The sequence below is a fragment of the Pan troglodytes genome, chromosome 20 (assembly GCF_028858775.2).
Source record: "Pan troglodytes isolate AG18354 chromosome 20, NHGRI_mPanTro3-v2.0_pri, whole genome shotgun sequence".
NCBI classification, from domain to species: domain Eukaryota; kingdom Metazoa; phylum Chordata; class Mammalia; order Primates; family Hominidae; genus Pan; species Pan troglodytes.
In genome coordinates, this window is record NC_072418.2 from 52,265,891 (window position 1) to 52,288,543 (window position 22,653).

The window sequence follows — 22,653 nt, forward strand, 5'->3', positions numbered from 1 at the left end:
ATCCCCATGTTCAGATACCCTGAACCTCTCATGATCCTAAGTGTCCAGGGACCTGGCTCCTATCCTGCTCAGAGCACCAGGTCTTTAGTCTCTACATATCTCAGAAACATTCATGGTTAAAGCCTGGACAGGACTCTGTCCCGATTGCCCCTTGTGGACCCAGGTTTCCTGGTCCCCAGACTTACAGCCTCCACTGTTAAGCCACAGGTAGGCAAAGCGCCAGAGACAAGATGGCTTCATAGAGAAGCCCACCTGAGCCAGAATATACTCAGTTTTGCTGGACCAGAACGGTCGGGCAAGGAGGACCTCACTCTCTTTCTTCTCTGTCATCTGCACCTTCTCATGCACGGGTTTCTGGTTCAGGCCTGAGGCAGTTAACGCCTCCAATACAGAAATTTGTTTGGGCTGACTGGTCCTGGCCTGAGCCTCTGCAACCCGGGCTGCTGAAACTTGGGCCTCTGAGGTCCAAGATGTTGCAGACCAGGTCAATGAACCCTTGTCTTCCCACGTTTGACTTCCTGGGACATTGTCAGAAATCACTGTGCCAGTCCATGAGGTGTTTGCCAGCGAGGATGTCGAAGGCTGGGCCTCTGTCTTCATCTCAGACAGACTCTCTGGGGCAGCTCCCACTTCTGCAAGGGAGGGTTCATCTTCCTGAGGAGACCTGAAGGACACCAAAATCTGTAGATTTTAGATTTTAGAGTCAAGTAACTACTGAGTTACAAAACAATCCTCAACATCTCCTTAAAGCAAATTTTATACCACCACTGACATTTAAAGCACAAAAAAATCTCTTGCGTAAGTTTCACTTCTTAGAAATGTTTTCACGTGGTGGCTCACGCTTGTAATCCCAGCACTTTGGGAGGCCGAGGAAGATGGATCACCTGAGGTCAGGAGTTCGAGACCAGCCTGGCCAACATGGTGAAACCCCGTCTCTACTAAAAATACAAAAATTAGCTGTGTATAGTGGCAGGCACCTGTAATCCCAGCTACTCAGGAGGCTGAGGCAGGAGAATCGCTTGAACCCAGGAGGCGTAGGTTGCAGTGAGCCGAGATCAGGCCACTGCACTCCAGCTTGGGAGACAGAGTGAGGCTCCATCTCAAAAAAAAAAGAAAAAAAGAAAAAAAAAAGAAATGTTTTCTTGTACAGGATAGGGATAGAGACAGACATACCCAAGAGTCAGGAATCCCTGCAATCAAAGGATTTCTTTTTTTTTTTTCCACCTACTGGATTCAAGCGATTCTCCTGCCTCAGCCTCCCAAGTAGCTGGGATTACAGGCGCCCACTACCACACCTGACTAATTTTTGTATTTTTAGTAGAGCCAGGTTGGTCTTGAACTCCTGACCTCAAGTGATCCGCCCACCTCAGCCTCCCAAAGTGCTGGAATTACATGTGTGAGCCACTGCACCCAGCCTGAAATAAAAGGATTTCTAAGAACACTGAAGTACTATTTACAGAGGGCTTCTGAATTTAAAAACAAAACTAAACTAAACTAAACTAATTTAATACTAAATCTGCCTTGTAACCTTAGAAAAGTTACTTTACCTTTCTGAGCTTTCTAATCTGTAAAACACTCAGATCTCTGCTCAAATATAGCCTCACCAGAGATGTCTTCCCTGTCCACCTATCTAAAATAGCAGCTACCTACCCACAACTCTCTTTACTTCATGGCATTTCTCATCTCCTGACTTTATTATCTATTGATTGTTAATTTATTCATTGTCCATCTCTGCCTACTGCTCTATCTCCAGCAAAAGGATGGTGTTCTACCTCACATCTAGGGCTATTCTCCTCCTTAGTCTCCAAGTTCCCGCCACTCTGAACTTCTGTTGGCTCTTCAAATACAAGAGAACGGGCAAGGAGTGTGCTGAAAAAAAAAAAAGTTACATGAAAGAGAGGAAGAGAGAGGGGAAACTGGAGTTTTCTTTCAGTGGGGGAAGGAGCATGCTTTCCAAAACAGAGGCAGTAAGTGGGCCTCAAGGCAGCACTGGCACATTTGGGTGACATGGATAACTGCTTGTGAGACACAGCTTCCAAAGAGCTCTTTGTTACTCAAGAAAATGCTTATAATTCAATTACAGGTTAAAATCATAAAACTAAGATACAAATTTCTATCTTTAGTTCTATCTCTACTACATTTAAAAATGCAATGAAAGGCTGAGAGGAAATACATCAATATACAGAAGATGATCAGGCCGGGCGCAGTGGCTCACGCCTGTAATCTGAGCTACTCAGGAGGCTGAGGCAGGAGGATCGTTTGAACACAGGAGGCAGAGGTTGCAATGAGCCGAGATCGCACGACTGCACTCCAGCCTGGGCAACCCTGTCTCAAAAAAAAAAAAAAAAAAAAGACGATGATGGCTACAAATATGTTTATATCCTTATCCCTGCTTTTACATTAAATTTTTTAAAATCTTGTATTACTTTTTTTTCAGACACAGGTTCTCACTCTGTCACCCAGGCTAGAATGCAGTGGCATGATCCACAGTTCACTGCAGCCTTGAACTCCCGGGTTCAAAGGATCCTCTCACCTTATCCTCCAAAGTACCTAGGACTATAGGCATGTGCCACCATACTCAGCTAATTTTTAAAAGTTTTTTTCAAGATGGGAGTCTCACTATGTTGCTCAGGCTGGCCTCGAACTCCTGTGCTCAGGTGAGTCTCCTGCCTCAGCCTCCAGAGTAGGTGGCATTACAGGCACAAGCCACCATTCCCCACTCACCTGTATTACTTTAATAATCAAGAAAAATACGGCCAGGCATGGTGATTCATGCCTGTAATCCCAGTACTTTGGGAGGCCAAGGCAGGCGGATCACTTGAGGTCAGGAGTTTGAGACCAGCCTGGCCAACATGGCAAAACCCTATCTCTACTAAAAATACAAAAAAAAAAAAAAAAATAGCCAGACAAAGTGGCAGGCACCTGTAATCCTAGTTAATAGGGAGGCTGACTTAGGAGAATCACTTGAATCGGGAGGCAGAGGTTACAGTGAGCCAAGATCATACCACTGTACTCCAGCCTAGGTGACAGAGTAAGACTCTGTCTCAAAAAAATAATAATAATCAGCCAGGCACAGTGGCTCACGCCTGTAATCCCAACACTTTGGGAGGCCGAGGTGGGCGGATCACCTGAGGTCAGGAGATCGAGACCATCCTGGCTAACACGGTGAAACCCCATCTCTACTAAAAGTACAAAAAATTAGCCAGGCGCAGTGGCGGGCGCCTGTAGTCCCAGCTACTCAGGAGGCTGAAGCAGGAGAATGGCGTGAACCTGGGAAGCGGAGTTTGCAGTGAGCTGAGATCACGCCACTACACTCCAGCGTGGGCGACAGAGCGAGACTCCGTCTCAAAAAATAATAATAATAATAATAATAATAATCAAGAAAAAATATGTATTGATAAGTGAAAATAAAAAGATCATAATGGACAAAGAAATCCAATTGAAAAAGCTCTCATCAGCGAAATCTGGACAAATCAGAACATCAAAATAAAGAATAGTAACAGATGAGAACCAACAGACTAAAACAAGAATCCATGAATCCACAGGGATACAACTCAGGAAAAGGAAAACCTCTTCCTTATAGTAAAATACAAACTAATAAATGTACAAGGAACGATGAATTAGAAGGTCACTGCTTATCATATACTAATCAAGTTGTACACATGAAATATGTACAGTTTTTTACTTGTCAGTCATCCGTCAATAAAGATGTCTTTTTAACAAATCATTGTTTGGAAATTACCAGAGTAATAACTGACACAAGCAAGAATCATCAATGGTTGCTAAAACAAGATGATGAAAATTTGATGGGGACAGGATAATTGCATAGTATTACTGTATCTCCCCACAAGATATTCCCCCCCAAAAAACCCAAGAAAATAGTATCTTTAGAGTATTACACACTACCTAAACCAATAATAGTCACCTGATATCATATAACTCCTGATACAATGCATTAAGAGCACAACATCATTTCTGTGGGATTCCTGCCAAAAACATGCAACAAAACTCCAATCGTGAGGAAACATCAGAAAACAAATCTAAATTGAAGTACATTCTGTAAAATAGCTGGCCTGTGCTCAGTAAAAATGTCACAGTCAATGAAGACAAGGAAAGATGGAAGTGTTGTAAGTCTGAAATTATGTCAAAATTTTGTTAAATTTTTTAAACTTCCAAGCACCTGCCACTCCTACAATTCACCATCAAAACAAAAGGAAGTTTCTTCTAAGATAGCCACATGAACACCAATCTCCAAACTTACCCACAATCTCCCCCTACCCAACAAAAAAAAAACCAATGATTTTAAAATATTACAAATATGGGGATATCTGCATCATTTCCGAAAAATAGGTTCCATCCTCATGTCAAAAACAGAGAAACTTCTGCTACATAAACAAGAAACAGGACCAAACTGTAATCACTGAGGAGTCAGTTCACATCTCTTTTTCCTGATGAAGTGGTTCAGTGTTTCAGGAAGTAAGTAAATACTTTCCCAGCAACTTGTGGGAAATAAAAACAATCACTTGCCAAAGACCTTCTGCTCCAGTGAACCAATAGCTTCCAGAAGCTGTATGCCAGAGAATGCAACAGCAGGTGGGCCACTCCTCTGTTATTGGATTTATTGGAGTTATTGGTGGGTTGATGGGCGTCTCCCTGAGACAAATGATGCTTCCGCAATATTAAGAGAGAAGCAGGAAATCATGCAGGCAAGAAAAGGCTGAAGAAAAAATTAGGTACAAAAATCCAGCCTTTGGGGCTGGTCATGGTGGCTCATGCCTGTAATCCTAGCCCTTTGGGAGGCTGAGGCAGGAGATGTTTTATGTAAGCTTCGTGGTAACTACAAAGCAAAAAACTCAGTAGAGATGATTCAAAGCATACCACTAGAGAAAATCAATATAATTAGTCACATTGATATAATAAAGAAGAAAAATATTATCATCTCAAGAGATATAGGAAAAACATACAATACAATAATGATTTAAGGAGAAAAACTTTTAGCAAACCAGGAATAATTTCCCTAACCTGATAAATGGTGTCTCTCAAAAAAAAAAGATTATACTTAATAGTGAACATATGCTTAAACATAGGCACGTATTTAATAATGAAGTGAAGAAAGCTTGCCTTTTGAAATCAAGAACAATCAATGAAACCAGCTATCAGCACTTCCTTCCCATTGCATTAAATATTTTAGACAACACAGTAAAGCAAGGGGAATAAAAGACAAAGATTAAACAAAACTCACTATTCACAGATGATATATCTATGTGGAAGATCCAGAATACTACAGATAAATTATTTAAATTAATAAGATAATTTAGCAAGATTGTTGGATGCAAACAGCAATAAATGAACATTATTTATATGTCTATGCTTGCAATACATAATTAGAAAATAAAATTTTAAAATAATAATGCCACTTATAAAATAATTTTTTAAATATAGAGTAAAATCCTGGGGAGGTAATGGCAATAACAGCAACATTGTTTTAAAATCTTCCCAAATACCCACATGAAAACAAGTAGTTCTACTAGATTGCAAGCCCAAAATCCATGGATAATATTTACAATATCAAGACAAACCCCAAAAGACAAGTCTATGAGAACAAACCACAAGAGCCACAGACCTGTATAGAATCGGCATCTGTGTGGGAGGAAACAAAGGAAGCAAGAGAGCATCTGACAGACCTGGGGATGGGGGAGAGGGAAACCAGCCTCTCAAAATAATCAACAGGTACTCACCAGAAATCATGGGAAGGCTATTAGAGAACAGCAGCTAAAACTAGAAGATGTCTTGCCTAATCCAATAACAGTTGAGTGCATGGAGTCAACAATAGAAACTTAAGGGACCAGGGCAGACTAGATTCTATGAACTCTTAAAATTAACCAACCAGGGATCTTTTCCAACCCAGAGGCCACAATGAGGAGAAATTCCTGTGAGTAAAGCCAAATTGAGCAATACAAGAACAAGAATGATGAAGGATAGGCCAGACACAGTGCCTCGTGCCTGTAATCCTAGTACTTTGGGAGGCCAAGGCAGGAGGATCACTTGAGGCCAGGAGTTCAAGATAAGCCTTGACAATGCAGTGAAAACCCATCTCTACCAAAAAAAAAAAATTAAAATTAAAATTAGCCAGGCATAGTGGCACACGCCGGTGGTCCCAGCTATTTGGGAGGCTAAGTGGAGAGGATTGCTTGAGCCCAGGAGTTCAACGTTGCAGTGGGCTATGATCACACCACTGAACTCCAGCCTGAGCAACAGAGTGGGACCTCGTTCTCTAAAAAAATAAAATAAAATAGGCCAGGTGCAGTGGTTCATGCCCGTAATCCCAGCACTTTGAGAAGCCAAGGCAGGAGGATCACTTGAAGTCAGGAGTTCAAGACAAGCCTGGCCAATATGGTGAAACCCCATCTCTATCAAAAAATACAAAAATTAGCCAGGCATGGTGGGACACACCTGTAGCCCCAGCTACTTGGAAGGCTGAGGTGAGATAATTACTTGAATCCAGGAGGGGGAGGTTGCAGTGAGCCAAGATTGCACCACTGCACTCCAGCTTGGGCAACAGAGTAAGACCCTATCTCAAAAATAATAACAATAATAATAAAATAAAATTAATTAATTAAAAGATAATTTTAAGAAAACATAGAAATGAAGGATATACAGGATCCAGATAAAAATGGGGAGAAGAAATTTCCACTTTTGACCATGAAAGCAAAACAGTGTCTGGAGTTACCTCCACAAAAACACTACAAAACTGTACCAATAGGCCAGGCGCCGTGGCTCATGCCTGTAATGCTAGCACTTTAGGAGGCCGAGGTGGGCGGATCACGAGGTCAGGAGATCAAGACCATCCTGGCTAACATGGTGAAACCCCATCTCTACTAAAAATACAAAAAGTTAGCCGGGCATGGTGGCGGGCGCCTGTAGTCCCAGCTACTAGGGAGGCTGTGGCAGGAGAATGGCGTGAACCCAGGAGGTGGGGCTTGCAGTGAGCAGAGATTGCACCACTGCACTCCAGCCAGGGCAACACAGCGAGACTCCGTCTCAAAAAAAAAAAAACTGTACAGATAATTAAAACAACTATTTTCACATATTAAACAAAGGCAGTACAGCATTGCAATCTCTAAAAAAAGGCCAGAAAACAAGGTAACTAATTGCACGATTGCCCCATTTTTCTGCTACTAATTTCCAAACTTTGGCACAGGAGGAAGAATACAAACAGAGCCTGGCAGTCTCAGCACTTGAGGAGGCAAAAGTCAGTTCAGGAAGGCTTAGGTGACTAGAATTAGCTGGGCTAAGTACTCAACAGAAGGGAGCCACAGAGAAAGAGCTCTAGGAATCTGGATAAAGTACCTTCGAGCCATTAGCTAAATATCAACCTGCACATGTATAGTATGAAACCTCATAAGAACAGGCAAAGAATAAATTCCAAGGAAAGAAAAGTACTGGGGAACTACAGGTAAAACAATTCCTAGAACTTGGAGAAGAACAAGAATTACTCAAGTTTCACTCAAGTTTCCATCAGCCAGTGTGGAGAGACTTTACTGAATACTTGGAACATTTAAGGTGGCATAAACTAGCTCTAGTTCTAGTAGTAGGACTACTTTAGACCTGAAAAAAAAAAAAGTCTTAAAAGCAACCCTTAAACAGCCAAAACTGATCTTCAAGTAACTTAACTGCCTGTCACAACAAAGGCCAACATTCCTTAAGATAATACAGACAAACCTAGCACTGAACAACAAAAAATTCGTAATGTCAACCATCTAGTCAAAAATTACTAGACATGCAAAGAAGCAGGAAAAGCGACCCATAATCAGACAACAAAAATAGAAATGATAGACTAATGGAATTAACACACCATAACACTAAAATAGCTGTTACAAATATGCTTAATATGGTCAAGGACTTAAAAGGAAAACATGAACAGAATGAGGAATATAAGATAGCTAGATAGCTAGCTAGCTAGACAGACAGATAGATATTTTCTCTTTTGAGACAGAGTCTCACTCTGTTGCTCACACTGATCTCAGCTCACTGCAGCCTCTGCCTCCAAGTTTCAAGCAATTCTCCTGCCTCAGCCTCCCAAGTAGCTGGAATTACAGGTGTGCACCACCACAACTGGCTATTTTTTTTTTTATTTTTAGTAGAGACAGGGTTTTGCCATGCTGGCCAGGCTGGTCTCGAACTCCTGATCTCATGTGATCCAGCTACCATGGCCTCCCAAAGTGCTGGGATTACAGGCATGAGCCTCCATGCCTAGCCATGATATATTTTAAACATCAAATAGAACTTCTAGAGATGATACAACACCTGAAATGAAAATTTCACTGAAGATTACTGGCAGATTTTAATAAATCAGTGAACTTGAAGATATAGCAATAGAAACAATCCAAAATGAAGCACAAAGAAAAAAAAAAGACTGAAAACAATTACCAGAGCATTAGTGACTGTGAGACAATATCAAATGGCCTAAAATGTGTAACTGGAGGTCCAAAATAAAGGGAGGATGGGAAAATGAAACCAGACCAATTTTCCAACAAGCCAGATGCCCATAGAACTGAAGCTTGAGAAACTTACATTTGTACAATGAGATGAACCCGCTGTATGTTGACCAACTACTCTTCTTTACTCCTCCCTAATTCGTTCATATATGTGTGTGTATATATATACATATGTATATACATATATACATATACACATATACACATATATGTGTATATGTGTATATGTATATACATATACTTATACATATATGATATATACATATACATATATATATCAAGAAAAGACTCACATAATTGAAAGGATAAAAGGACAGTTCTACAATAATAACTGGAGACTTTAATACCCCACTATGAACAATGGACAGAAGCAGCAGACAGAAGATAAGCAAGGAAATAGAGGACTTAACACAATAAACCAACCAGATCTAACAGATGTATTCAGAACACTCTAGCCAACAGCAGCAGAATACACATTCTTCTCAAGTGCACATGGGACATTTTCCAGGATAGACCACAAATTTGTAGGCCACAAATTTCCTTTTTTTCTCAATAGAATTAGAAAGATAAATATCATACAAAATATCTTCTCCAGCCACAATAGGATGAAGTTAGAAATGAATCACAAAAGTAAAATTGAAAATTTTACAAATTTGTGGAAATTAAACAACACACTCTTAAACAACCAATGGATCAAAGAAGAAACTACAAGGGGAATTAGAAAATACTTACAGATAAATGAAAACGAAAACACACATACTAAAATTTACGGGAGGCAACAAAAGCAATGCCAAGGGGGAAATTTATAACTATCAATGGTTACATTAAAAAACAAAAAAGAGGCCGGATGCAGTGGCTCACGCCTGTAATCCCAGCACTTTGGGAGGCTGAGGTGGGTGGATCATTTGAGGTCAGGAGTTCAAGACCAGCTTGACCTACATAGTGAAACCCCATCTCTATTAAAATACAAAAATTAGCTAGGCATGGTGGTGGGTGCCTGTAATCCCAGCTACTCAGGAGGCTGAGGCAGGAGAATCGCTTGAACCTAGGAGGCGGAGGTTGCAGTGAGCCGAGATCACGCCACTGCACTCCAGCCTGGGCAACAGAGCAAGACTCCCTCTAAAAACAAACAAACAAACAAAAAAACCAGATCTTGAATCAATAACCTAACTCTAAAACTTAAGAAACTAGAAAAGCAAACTAAACCCAAAGCTAGCAGAAGAAAATAATAAAAATTAAAGCAGAAATGATAGAGAATAGAAAAACAATAGAGAAGCCAAAAGTTGTTTCTTTAAAAATATCAACAAAATTGACGAACCTTTAACTAGATGTACTAAGAAAAAAAGAGAAGATTCAAATGATTAAAATCAGAAATGAAAATGGGGACATCATTACCAATTCTACAGAAATAGAAGGATTATAAGAGAGTACTATGAACTTATGAACAACTGTACACCAATAAACTGGATAACCTAGATTAAATGGACAAATTCCTAGAAATACAAATCTACTAAGACTAAATCACAAACAGAAAATCTGAATAGATCTATAACTAGTAAGGAGATTGAATTGGTAATCAAAAATCTCTCAACAAAGAAAAGCTCTGGACCTGATGGCTTCATGAGTGAATTCTACTAAACCTTTAATGAATTAATATCAATCCTTCTCAAACTTTTCCAAAAAATTGGAGAGGAGGGAACACTTCCTCATTCATCCTATAAGGCCAACATTACCCTAATACCAGAGCCATACAAAGACATTATAAGAAAAGAACACTACAGACCTATATTCATTATGAACTTTGATGCAAAAATCCTCAAAAAAAATACTACCAAACCTAATTCAGCAGCATATTAAAAGGATTATATACCATGACCAAGTGGGATTTATTCCTGGAATGCAAGGATGGTTCTGCATACAAAAATCAATCAATATAATATACCACATTAACAAAATGAAAGAAAAATAATGATTCTCTCAACGGACGCAGAAAAAACATTTGACAAAACTCAATACCCTTTCATGATTTAAAAAAAAAAAAAACTCAGCAATCTAGGAGTTAAAGGAAAATACGGCTGGGCATGGTGACTCATGCCTGTAATCCCAACACTTTGGGAGGCCTGACAACCACTTGAACCCAGGAGTTCAAGACCAGCCTGGGGCCAGGTGCAGTGGCTCACATCTGTAATCTCAGCACTTTGGGAGGCCGAGGCGGGTGGATCACTTGAGGTCAGCAGTTCAAGACCAGCCTGGCTAACATGGTGAAACCTGATCTCTACTAAAAATACAAAAATTAGTCAGATGTGGTGGTGTGCACCTGTAGTCACAGCTACTTGGGAGGCTAAGGCTGGAGAATCGCTTGAACCTGGGAGGCAGAGGTTGCAGTGAGCCAAGATCATACCACTGCACTCCAGCCTGGGTGAAAGAGCAAGACTCCATCTCAAAAACAAACAAACAAACAAACAAACAAAAAATTTAAATTACCTGGGTGTGTTGATGTACTTCTGTAGTCCTAGCTACTCATGAGGCTGAGATGGGAGAATCACTTCAGCCCAGGAGGTCAACGCTACAGTGAGCCATGATGACACCACTACACTCCAGCCTGGGTCACAAAGTGACACCATGTCTCAGCAAAAAAAAAAAAAAAAGGAAAATATCCCAGTGTAATAGCCATATATGAAAAACTCACAGCAAATGTCATACTTAATGATAAAAGACTGCAAGCTTTTCCTCTAAGATTAGAAACAAGTGTAGAATGTCTAATTTTGCCACTTTTATTCAACATAATACTGGAAGTCCTAGCCAGAGAAATTAGGCAAAAATATAAATAAATAAAAGAAAACCAAACTAGAAAGATTATATGATCTTAAACGCAGAAAATCCTAAACTTTTCACCAAAAAATTTTTTGAGCTAATAAATGAATTCAGCAAAGTAGCAGGATACAAAGTCAACAATCAAAACTCAGCTGCATTTTTATACACTAACAATGAACAATCTGAAAAGAAAATTATGAAAACAATTCCATTTGTAATAGCATCAGAAAGAATAAAATACTTAAGAATTAACTTGGCTGGGCACGGTGGCTCAAGCCTGTAATCCCAGCACTTTGGGAGGCCAAAGTGGGCAGATCACCTGAGGTCAGGAGTTCGAGACCAGCCTGACCAACATGGAGAAACCCCATTTCCATTACCAAGTTACCCAGGCATGGTGGCACATGCCTGTAATCCCAGCTACTCAGGAGGCTGAGGCAGGAGAATCACTTGAACCTGGGAGGCAGAGGTTGCAGTGAGCCGAGATTGCACCATTGCACTCCAACCTGGGCAACAAGAGCGAAACTCCATCTCAAAAAAAAAAAAAAAAGAATTAACCAAGAAGGTGAAAGACATGTACAAAGAAAACTACAAAACATTGCTGAAAAAAATTAAAGGAGACATAAATAAATGGAAAAATATCCCATGTTCATGGGTTGGAAGACAACACTGTTAAGATGTCAGTATTACCCAAAGCAATCTACAGAATTAGTAGCTTTTTTTTTTTTTTTTTTTTTTTTTGCAGAAATAGAAAAACACATCCTAAAACTAACATGAAATCTCAAGGGACCCCGAACAGCCAAAATAATCTTGAAAAAGAAGAAAAACGCTGGTGTACTCACATTTCCTGATTTCAAAACATATTACAAAGCTATAGTAATCAAAATAGTGTGTTACTCACATAAAGAAAGATACAGACCAAGGGAACAGAATAGAGGGCCCAGAAACAACATATGGAAAAATGATTTTTTACAAGGGTGCCAAGACTACTCAATGAGTAAAGGACAGTCTTTTCAACAAATGGTGCTGGGAAAACTGGATTATGTACAGGCAAAAGAGTAAAGATGGACTCTTACCTAACACCACATACAAATACACAAAATAAATCAAAGACCTAAATGTAACACTTGAAATTATAAAATTCTTAGAATAAAACATACGACAAAAGCTTCACGATAGTGGATCTGCAATGAATTCTTGGATATGACACCAAAGGCAAAAGCAACAAAAGAAGAAACAGACAAACAGGATTTCATTAAAATGTTTTAAATTTGTGCATCAAGAGACACTATCAAAGGGGTGAAAAGATAACCCACAGAATGGGAGGAAATATCTGAAAATCATATGTATAATAAGAAATTAATATTCAGAATATATAGAGAACTCGTAAAACTCAACAACAAAGAAACAAACAACACAATTCAAAAATGGGCAAAAGACTTAAATAGACATTTCTCCAAGGAAGATATACCAATCTCCAAGAAGTACATGAAAAGATGTTAAACGTCACTAATCATTAAGGAAATGCAAATGAAAACTACAATGAGATAATACCTCACATCCAATAGGATGGCTAATATAAAAAGGCAGAAAATAAGAAGTGTTGGTGAGGATGTGGAGAAATTGGAATCCTTGAGCCTTGCTGGTCAGAATGTAAAATGGTGCAACCACCATGGAAAACACTATGGTGGTTCCTCAAAAACTTAAAAATAGAATTACCATATGATCCAGCAATTCCACTTCTGGGTATACACCCAAAATAAGTGAAAACCAAGCCTGCAGTGGCTCAGCCTGTAATCCCAGCTCTTTGAAAGGCTGAGGTGGAAGGATTGCTTGAGCCCAGAAGTTCAAGGCTGTAGTGAGAGGTGATCATGCCACTGGACTCCAGCCTGGGAGACAGAGAGAGACCCTGTCTCTTAAAAATAATAATAATAGGCTGAGCACGGGGGTTCACACCTGTAATCTCAGCACTTTAGGAAGCTGAGGCGGGTGGATCGGCTGAGGTCAGGAGCTAGAGACCAGCCAGGCCAACACAGTGAAACCCCGTCTCTACTAAAAATACAAAAAATTAGCTGGGGGTGGTGGCGCACGCCTATAGTCCCAGCTACTCGGGAGGCTGAGGCAGGAGAATCGCTTGAACCTGGGAAGCAGAGGTTGCAGTGAGCTGAGATCGTGCCACTGCACTCCAGCCTGGGTGACAGAGTGAGACTCCATCTCAAAAAAATAAATAAAAAAAAAAATAATAGATTCATGTTTCTTAAACACATTCTAGAACAGTTGCCCTTAAAAGCAAGCTTTACGGAAGGGAAAGAACTGAGTTTTGGCCAACTGGCCACTTCCAACACCCATAAAGCCCCTTGAGCCCCAGGCGGACTCCTCTTCCCATATGGGTGCAACCCTCCATGGTGCCCCTACACTGTCATCCCAAGCAACTCCTAGGCTCATGCCCTGTGGGGAGTGCTCAGGATCCCCCAGAAATGCCCATTCCCCTCACATTACCTCCTTCCCTGGAACTATAACCTCCAGAAAAGGAAAATAAGGAGCTGGTGTCCCATTTCTGCAAAAAGCAGAAAATAACTGCCCTAACAGACCAGTGATGGGGCTAGACCCAGGTTTCTGCCACTCGGGCACTTGACACTGATGGCCTTCCCCAAAGGCAGGGACTGATGGCCGAATCCTGTCAAGGAATTGGCTCAAACTCGGACTGGATGAGTGAGGAGAGCCGAAGACAGTTTCCTGTGTCCTACGTGGGGGGTAAAGGAGGGACCCCTTTGATCCCTCAGCTCCACAGAGCCCAGGGCAACCAGGAGGCTCCCAGCCAGTTACCTGTCACCCGTCAGTGGAGCCCAGTGGGCCCGGGCCTCGAAAATGGTGCCCAGCCCCACACACCCCAGATCTGGGAACATTTTAGGGCTCCCTGGGCCGTGACCCTCACCCCAGCCCCAAGGCTTCTGCCAGGTTCTTCAGTCCAGCCAGTCGGACAAAAATGAGGGTGAAGAAGCCCCAGCTGAGAAGCCTAGCAATCTCCTCAGGCCCCTTCAGGCGTCGACAGATCGGTTTGGGCGACACCCCTCGATCTGCCTGGCGCGCGGCCTTTCCCGCCGATTCTCTGCGCATGCGCCGCTGCGCTCCTCACTCTTTCCTTACAGCTGTAGCAAACACTGTAACCACTCCGCCCTCCCCAACTCCCTGCTCTCTCCCCACACGCACGCACGTGTGCACATCCTCTGACTGCTCACGCGCCACTCCCTTCCCCACCGCACCCCACCCCCACACCCACGATGCCACGCTTCAGGAGGGGCTCTTAAGACAAGGCCTTTCTCTGGCACATGCACTTTGCTTCCACTTCATGTAAGGAAGAAGAGGGTAGGAAGTGGGAGAATCGTCTCATTCATTCCTTCTAGCCTTCAAACCTTTCGCATTTACTTAAAGATCGCCTACTAGAAACCAAACCTTAAATATGCGTCCAACAAGGCAGACAGGGACGTTGCCTTAAGAGAGCTCAGAAGCCTACTAGGGCTGCAGACAAGAATTAAAAACTCAAAGATTTACTTAGGTCATCCGTTCTCATACTTTCCGGTCTCTTAAGAATTATTAAGGACTCCAATAATTTATGAGTTACATTTATATGGGTTGTATGTTTATGTGAGTGGTATCTATCAATATTAAAATAAATTTCTAAAATAGTCATTGTTTAAAAATTCATTATGTGTCAAAATAACATTTTTATTTAAAATAACTATAATTTCTACTCCAAAAGAAATTTTGGCGCTGGGCGCGGTGGCTGACGCCTGTAATCCCAGCACTTTGGGAGGCCGAGGCGGGTGGATCACGAGGTCAGGAGTTCGAGACTAGCTTGGCCAACATGATGAAACCCCGTCTCTACTAAAAGTCAAAAAAAAAAAAATTAGCCGGGCGTGGTGGCACACACCTGTAATCCCAGCTACTCGGGAGCCTGAGGCAGGAGAATCGTTGGAACCCAGGAGGCAGAGGTTGCAGTGAGCCGAGATTTTGCCACTGCACTCCAGCCTAGACAACAGAGCAAGACTCCGTCTCAAAACAAAAAAAGGAAAAAAAAGAAAAAATTTGGGGAGAAGAATGGCATCATTTTACATTTTTGCAAATCTCTCTAATGTCTGGCTTCATAGAAGACAGCTGGATTCTCATATCTGCTTCTGCACTGAGTGTGTCAAAATAGCTCATGTCTTGCAGCTTCTGGCAAACATCACTATATTCAAAGAGGAAATGAAAGTGAAAGGCAAATAATATCTTAGTAGTATTATGAAAATAATGTTCACCTCATGGACCCCCAAAAGTGTTTCAAGAGCCCCCAGGAGTCCCTGAGCCACACTTTGAGAATCAAAGGCTTAAATTGTTCTGATTGAACAAAGAGATGAAGAGGAAATTTTGGGGGTGCTGTAAGAATTCATCACAATCTTTGGGAATCATTCAATCCTTCAACACGTATTTATCGAGAGTCTACTAAATGCTAGGAACTGGGAATAGAGTAGAGAACAAAACAGACCCCATTCCTACCCTCGTTTTGCTTCACACAACAAGAAAACAGATATATGATGAATCTCAAATAATTACATGATTATAAATTGTATTAAGTGCTATGACAGGCCGGGCATGGTGGCTCACCCCTGTAATCCCAGCACTTTGGGAGGCCAAGGTGGGTGGATCACATGAGGCCAGGAGTTCAAGACCAGCCTGGCCAACATGGTGAAACCCCATCTCTACTAAAAATACAAAAATGAGCCAGGTGTGGTGGTGCACGCCTGTAATCCCAGCTACTCGGGTGGCTGAGGCACAAGAATCACTTAAAACCATGAGGCAGAAGTTGCAGTAAGCCAAGATCACACTACTACACTCCAGCCTGGGTGATGGGGTAAGACCCTGTCTCAAGGAAAAAAAAAAAAAGTGCTGCAACAGAAAAGGGCCACAGACCTATTTATTTCTATCGAAATTTTTTTTTTTTTTTTTGAGACAATCTCACTTTGTCACCCAGGCTGAAGTGCAGTGGCATAATCTCGGCTCACTGCAACCTCTGCCTCCCGGGTTCAAGCAATTCTCCCTGCCTCAGCCTTCCGAGTAGCTGGGATTGCAGGTGCCTGCCATTATGCCTGGTTAATTTTCATATTTTTAGTAGAGTCAGGGTTTAGTAGAGTCAGCCTGCCATGTTGGCCAGGCTGGTCTTGAACTCCTGACCTCAGGTGATCCGCCCGCCTCAGCCTCCCAAAGTGCTGGGATTACAGGCGTGAGCCACTGCGCCCGGCCCATAGACCTAATTTAGAAGGAGGATTTCTCTAAGGAAATAACACTGGAGCTGAGGCTTAAAGGATGATTTGCTAGGTGAAAAATGTGTGTGAACATCTCAAGCCTTGAGGCTGTGCAAAGGCCCTGAGGCAGGGCAAACTGTGTGTTCAAGGCACCAGGAAAAGTCTCAGTCGGTCAATCAATATTTATTGAATGATGTGCCCCACACTGTCCTAGACCCCTGGGATATAGTTATGAAAAAGATTTTACATTCCAGTTGCACAAAGAAAGTAAATGCCTAAATAGAAAGAATTTCAGAGAGTAAGAGTACTGATAGGGAGTTACTTTAGACAGGGTAGTCAAGAAGGACTCTTGGGGAAAGTGATATTTCAGCAGAGAGCTGAAGGAAGGGAGCCTTGTGAACAGCATAGGGAAGAACATTCCAGGCAAAGAAAATGGCAACAGCAAAAGCCTTGAGGCAAGAAGTACACTTGATGGGTTCTGGAAACGGCAAAGAGTCTGATATGAATGGATCCCAGTGATTGAGGAAAGGGTAGCAACAGATCAGATCAGAGCAGTGGCAGGGGCCAGAGTATCATTTGGAGGCCCTTATAGGTCATGGTCGGAATTTTTTTTTTTTTTTTTTTTTTCTGGGTGAGATGAAAGCTATTTGAGGGTTCTGAGTCAAGGAGTGACTTTCATTTTAACGGCAGGCTCCCCCTGGCTTCTGGGCAGAGAATAGCATGTATGGGTGTATTCCTCTGGTTTCACACTGCTGTAAAGAACTGCTCAAGACTGGGTAATTTACAAAGAAAAGAGGTTTAATTGACTCACAGTTCAGCTTGGCTGGGGAGGCCTCAGGAAACTTACAATCATGGCAGAAGGCAAAGGGGAAAAAAGGCACCTTCTTCACAAGCAAAGGAGGGAAGAGCCCCTTATAAAACCATCAGATCTCATGAGAACTCACTCACTATCACAAAAACAGCCTGGGGAAACCACCCCCATGATTCAGTTACCTCCACCTGGTCTCTCCTTTGACACATGGGGACTTTGAAGATTATAATTCAAGATGAGATTTTGGGTGGGGACACAGCCAAATCATATCAGTGGGCTAAAGATAGAAGCAGAGAGCCCAGTGAGGAGGAAATCTCTAGTCCAGGCAAGTGATGGTGTTGATTAGATCTGGGTAATAGCAATGGAGATGGTGAAAAGTGGTCAAATTCCGGATCTATTTCAAGAATAGAGCCGACATGATGTGTTGATGGATTGTGTGGTGGTTTTAAAATACGTCTGCAAATTCTTCAACACTTTGCAAGATAAAGTCTATTTCCCCAATCTCTGAGTGCAGGCTCTCCTTAGCGACTGGCTTCCAATGAACAGAAGTAATGGTGGGGAACTTCAGGACTAGGTCATAAAAAGCATTGCTGTTTCTTACTTGCCCATTCCCTTCAACTGATTTCTGTAAAGGAAGACAGTCACCATACGGTGAGGACACTCAAGCAATCCGTGAAGAGATCCATATAAGAGAAGAGCTGAAATTCCCTGCCAGCAACCAGCACCAGGTGAGTGAACCATGGTGAAGTGGATCCTCCAGCCATAGTTAAATCTCCAGATGACTACAGCCCCAGCCAACATCTTGACTGCAACCTCATAAAACACTGTGAGCAGAAATCATCCAACTAAGCTGCTCCCGGATTCCTGACCCACAAAAACTACAGTAGGTAAGAAATGTTTATTGTGTTTTTTTTTTGAGATAGAGTCCTGCTCTGTTGCCCAGGCTGCAGTGCAGTGGTGCGATCTCAGCTCACCACAACCTCCGCCTCCCGGGTTCAAGCAATTCTCCTGCCTCAGCCTCCCGAGTAGCTGGGACTACAGCTGGGACCACGTCCAGCTAATTTTTGTATTTTTAGTAGAGACGGGGTTTCACTATGTTGGTCAGGCTGGTCTCGAACTCCTGACCTCATAATCTGCCTGCCTCAGCCTCCCAAAGTGCTGGGATTACAGTGAGCCACCGCTCCTGGCCTAAGAAACGTTTATTGTTTTAAACTGCTAAATTTGGGGTAATTTGTTACAGAGCATTAGAAAACTAATGGTGATTAGGTTTGGGGGCTGAAAGAGAAGAATCAAGACTCAGCCGGGAGCGGTGGCTTGCACCTGTAGTCCCAGCACTTTGCAAGGGCGAGGTGGGAGGATTGCTTGAGGCTAGGAGTTTGATAGTAGGATACTAGCCTGGGCAACATAGCAAGGCCTTGTCTTTTTTTTTTTTTTTTTTTTTTTGAGACAGCTAGTCTCGCTCTTTCGCCCAGGCTGGAGTGCAGTGGTGCGATCTCCGCTCACTGCAAGCTCTGCCTCCCGGGTTCATGCCATTCTCCTGCCTCAGCCTCCCGAGTAGCTGGGACTACAGGCGCCCGCCACTATGCCCGGCTAATTTTTTGTATTTTTAGTAGAGACGGGGTTTCACTGTGTTAGCCAAGATGGTCTCGATCTCCTGAACTCGTGATCCACCCGCCTCGGCCTCCCAAAGTGCTGGGATTACAGGCATGAGCCACCGTGCCCAGCCTGGCCTTGTCTCTTAAAGGAAAGAAAAGTGTTTTTTAATAGCCAGGTGGGGCGGCACGCATCTGTTGTCCCAGCTACTCAGGAGGCTGAGTGGGAAGATCACTTGAGCCCAGGAGATTGAGGCTGCAATGAGTCATGACCGTGCCAGTGCACTCCCGCTTGCGTGACAGAGCAAGACCTCAAAAAAAAAAAAAAAGACTCCAAAACTTTGGGCCTGAAGAATTGGAAGATGGAGTGACAATTTACTGAAAAGGAAAGTACTGGAGTGTGCAGGAGGTGGGAGGGAATCAATAGTTTCGTTTTGGGCGTGTTAAGTTTGAGATGTCAATTATACAGCCAAAGGCAGAGGTTAAGTTGTCCTTCACTGCAAGGAGACCTGGGAAATGAATCTTCCTGAGTCCGCAGTTCAGGGGAAAGTTTGAGGCTAGGCATATAAATTGGTAAGTCGACAGTATTGTAGATTGCGATGAACACTATGGCACTGCATGATATCATCTCGTGAGTGAGTGTAGCTAGAAAGGGCTAGGACTCCCCAAATTTTAGAAGCTAGAAAAAGGACGATCCACTGAAGATTGAGGAGAACCAGCCAGTGAAGAAGGAAGGAGGAAAAGCAAGAGGGAATTTGCCAGTAAAGGAGGAGGGGATCAGGTGAATTCAATGGGTAGAATTGCTGTTCTCAAACGTTAGTGCACATCAGTCACCAGGAAGGCTTGTTAAAACACAGACTGCCAGGCCAGGTGCAGTGGCCTGCCTGTAATCCCAGGACTTTGGGAGGCCAAGGTGGGCGGATCACCTGAGGTCAGGAGTTCAAGACCAGCCTGGCCAACATGGTGAAACCCTGTCTCTACTAAAAATACAAAAATTAGCTGGGCATGATGGTGGGTGTCTGTAATCCCAGCTACTCAGGAGGCTGAGGCGGGAGAATCGCTTGAACCCGGGAGGCGGAGGTTGCAGTGAGCCAAGGTTGTGCCATTGCACTCCAGCCTGGGCAATAGCGTGAGACAAAAAAAAAAAAAAAAAAAAAAGATTGCCAGGCCCGCCCCCAGAGGTTCTGACTGAGCAGGTATATTCGCTTCCCGAGACTGCTGTATAAATTACTACAAACTTAGTGGCTTAAAGCAACAAAAATATATTATCTCACAGTTCTGGATGCCAAAAGTCCAATATTAAGGTGTCAGCACGCCACTTCCTTCAAAGGCTCAGAGGACAATCCGTCCTTGACTCCTCAGTTTCTGGTAGCTCCTGGTGTTCCACTTTTTTTTCCCCTGTAGGGTCTTGCTCTGTCATCCAGGCTGGAGTGCAGTGGTGCAATCACGGCTCACTGCAACTTCGATCTCCCAGGCTCAAGCAGTCCTCCCACCTCAGCCTCCTGAGTATCTGGGACTGTAGGTACATACCACAAAGCCCAGCTAATTTTTTTGTTAATTTTTGTAGACAGGGTCTCACTATGTTGCCCAGGCTGGTCTCAAACTCCTGGACTCATGTGATCCTCCTGCCTCAGCCTCCCAAAGTGCTGGGATTACAGGCATGAGCCACCTCACCTGGCCCATAATAATGTTTTGATATATATAGTGTATGCAGTAACAGGTATTCTATTTGTAGTTGTTAGGATGTTTAAGGTTAGCTGCTTTAACAAACAACCCTAAAATCTTAGTAGCTTAATACAACAGGTTGTTACTTACATAAAGTCCAAAATGCTTTATGTAAGTCCAAGGATAATTCTCAGCTTCCTGCAGCCAGTGAGTGAAGGGAGAAAGAGTAAGGATTATGGAGGACATTTCAGGCTGAGTCTAGAAATGGGCTGTGTCCCTTCTGCACCCATTCCATTGGCCCAAGACCAGTCACATGGCCTCAACTTCACTGCAAGGAGACCTGGGAAATGAAGTCCTCCTGTGTGCCTAGGAAAGAAGAAACCAAGTTGGTGAGCACCAAAGCTGCAGTGAGCCGTGATTGCACCACTGTACTCTGCCACCTACCCTTCGACTTCTGGTTAATCATGTACTCATCTCTGAGGAGGGATCAGTGGGTGGGAAGGAGGGATTGGTGTATTAGTCTCCTATGGCTGAAATAGCAAATTACCACAGACTTACTACTTAGAACAACAGAAATGTATTCTCACATGGTTCTGTAGGCCAGAAGTCCAAAATCAAGGTGTCACCAAGGCCACACTCCCTCCAGAGGCTCTGAGAGAAAATCAGTTCTTTGCATCTTCCATCTCCTGGTGGCTCCAGGAGTTCCTTGGCTTGTGGCTGTAGAACTCCAATTTCTGTGTCTACCATCACATGGTGCTCTCCTCTTCTGTGTCTTCTCCTCTGTGTGTTTCTTAGAAGGACACTTGTCAGCCGGGTGCGGTGGCTCACGCCTGTAATCCCAGAACTTTGGGAAGCTGAAGTGGGTGGATCACGAGGTCAGGAGTTCAAGACAGCCTGGCCAAGATGGTGAAACCCCATCTCTACTAAAAATACTAAAATCAGCTGGGTGTGCTGGCAGGCGCCTGCCTGTAATCCCATTTACTTGGGAGGCTGAGGCAGAGAATTGCTTGAACCTGGGAGGCAGAGGTTGCAGTGAGCCGAGATCGCACCACAGCACTCCAGCCTGGGTGACAGAGCGAGACTCTGTCTCAAAAACAAAAACAAAAACAAAAAACAGACACTTGTCATCAGATTTAGGGGTCACACAGATAATGCAGTATCTTGAGATCCTGAATGTAATTATACCCGCAAAACCCTTTTTTCCAAATAAGGTCACCACAAGTTCTGGGGATTAGGACATAGACATATCTTTTTGGAGAACGCCATGCAACCCACTATAATCAGCTATAATTATTTTTGTAGAAAACGATGGGAACCTGACTTAGGATGGTGGCCTTGGAAAGAAGTGGCTGGGTTTGCAATGTACTTTAGTGGTAGAGCAGAGAGGCGTTGGTGGTGATTAGAAACAGAAGCTGAGGGGCTGGGCGCAGTGGCTTACACCTGTAATGTCAGCACTTTGGGAGGCCAAGGCAGTTGGATCACTTGAGGTCAGGAGTTCAACACCAGCCTGGCCAACATGGTGAAACCCTGTCTCTACTAAAAATACAAAAATTAGTCAGGTATGGTGGTGCACGCCTGTAATCCCAACTACTCGGGAGGCTGAGACAGGAGAATTGCTTGAACGCAGGAGGCAGGGGTTGCAGTGAGCCATAATCATGCCACTGCACTACAGCCTGGGCAACAGAGTGAGACTCCATCTCAAAACAAACAAACAACAACAACAACAAAAACCTGGGTGTGGTGGCTCATGCCTGTAATCCCAGCACTTGGGGAGGCCGAGGTGAGCGGATCACTTGAGGTCAGGAGTTCGAGGTCAGCCTGGCCAACATGGTGAAACCCCGTCTCTACTAAAAATACAAAAATTAGCCGGGCGTAGTGGCTCATGCCTGTAATCCCAGCTACTTGGGAGAATGAGGCAGGAGAATCGCTTGAACCCAGGAGGCAGAGGTTGCAGTGAGCTGATTGCACCACTGTACTCCAGCCTGGGCGAAGAG

General features: G+C 43.1%; 1 protein-coding gene across 10 annotated transcripts in view; it reads right to left on the reverse strand.

Annotated features, from left to right (window-relative positions):
* The window catches only part of SLC6A16 (solute carrier family 6 member 16), a 50,856-nt gene that overhangs the window by 21,372 nt on the left and 6,831 nt on the right, over positions 1-22,653 (reverse strand). Inside the window, exons 1-3 of one of the 10 annotated variants that reach the window (XM_054673154.2) lie at positions 21,247-21,746; positions 1,773-1,869; positions 186-664 (exon numbers count right to left, since the gene is read on the reverse strand). In XM_054673154.2, the coding sequence (XP_054529129.1) occupies positions 186-664; positions 1,773-1,869; positions 21,247-21,406 (736 nt within the window). In that variant the 5' untranslated portion in view covers positions 21,407-21,746. Of the gene's footprint in view, positions 1-185; positions 665-1,772; positions 1,870-2,215; positions 2,326-14,244; positions 14,479-20,268; positions 20,392-20,809; positions 20,948-21,246; positions 21,747-22,653 lie in introns of those variants that run through there. The other 9 variants (XM_024351552.3, XM_063802062.1, XM_063802061.1 and 6 more) reach the window with 9 other exon arrangements.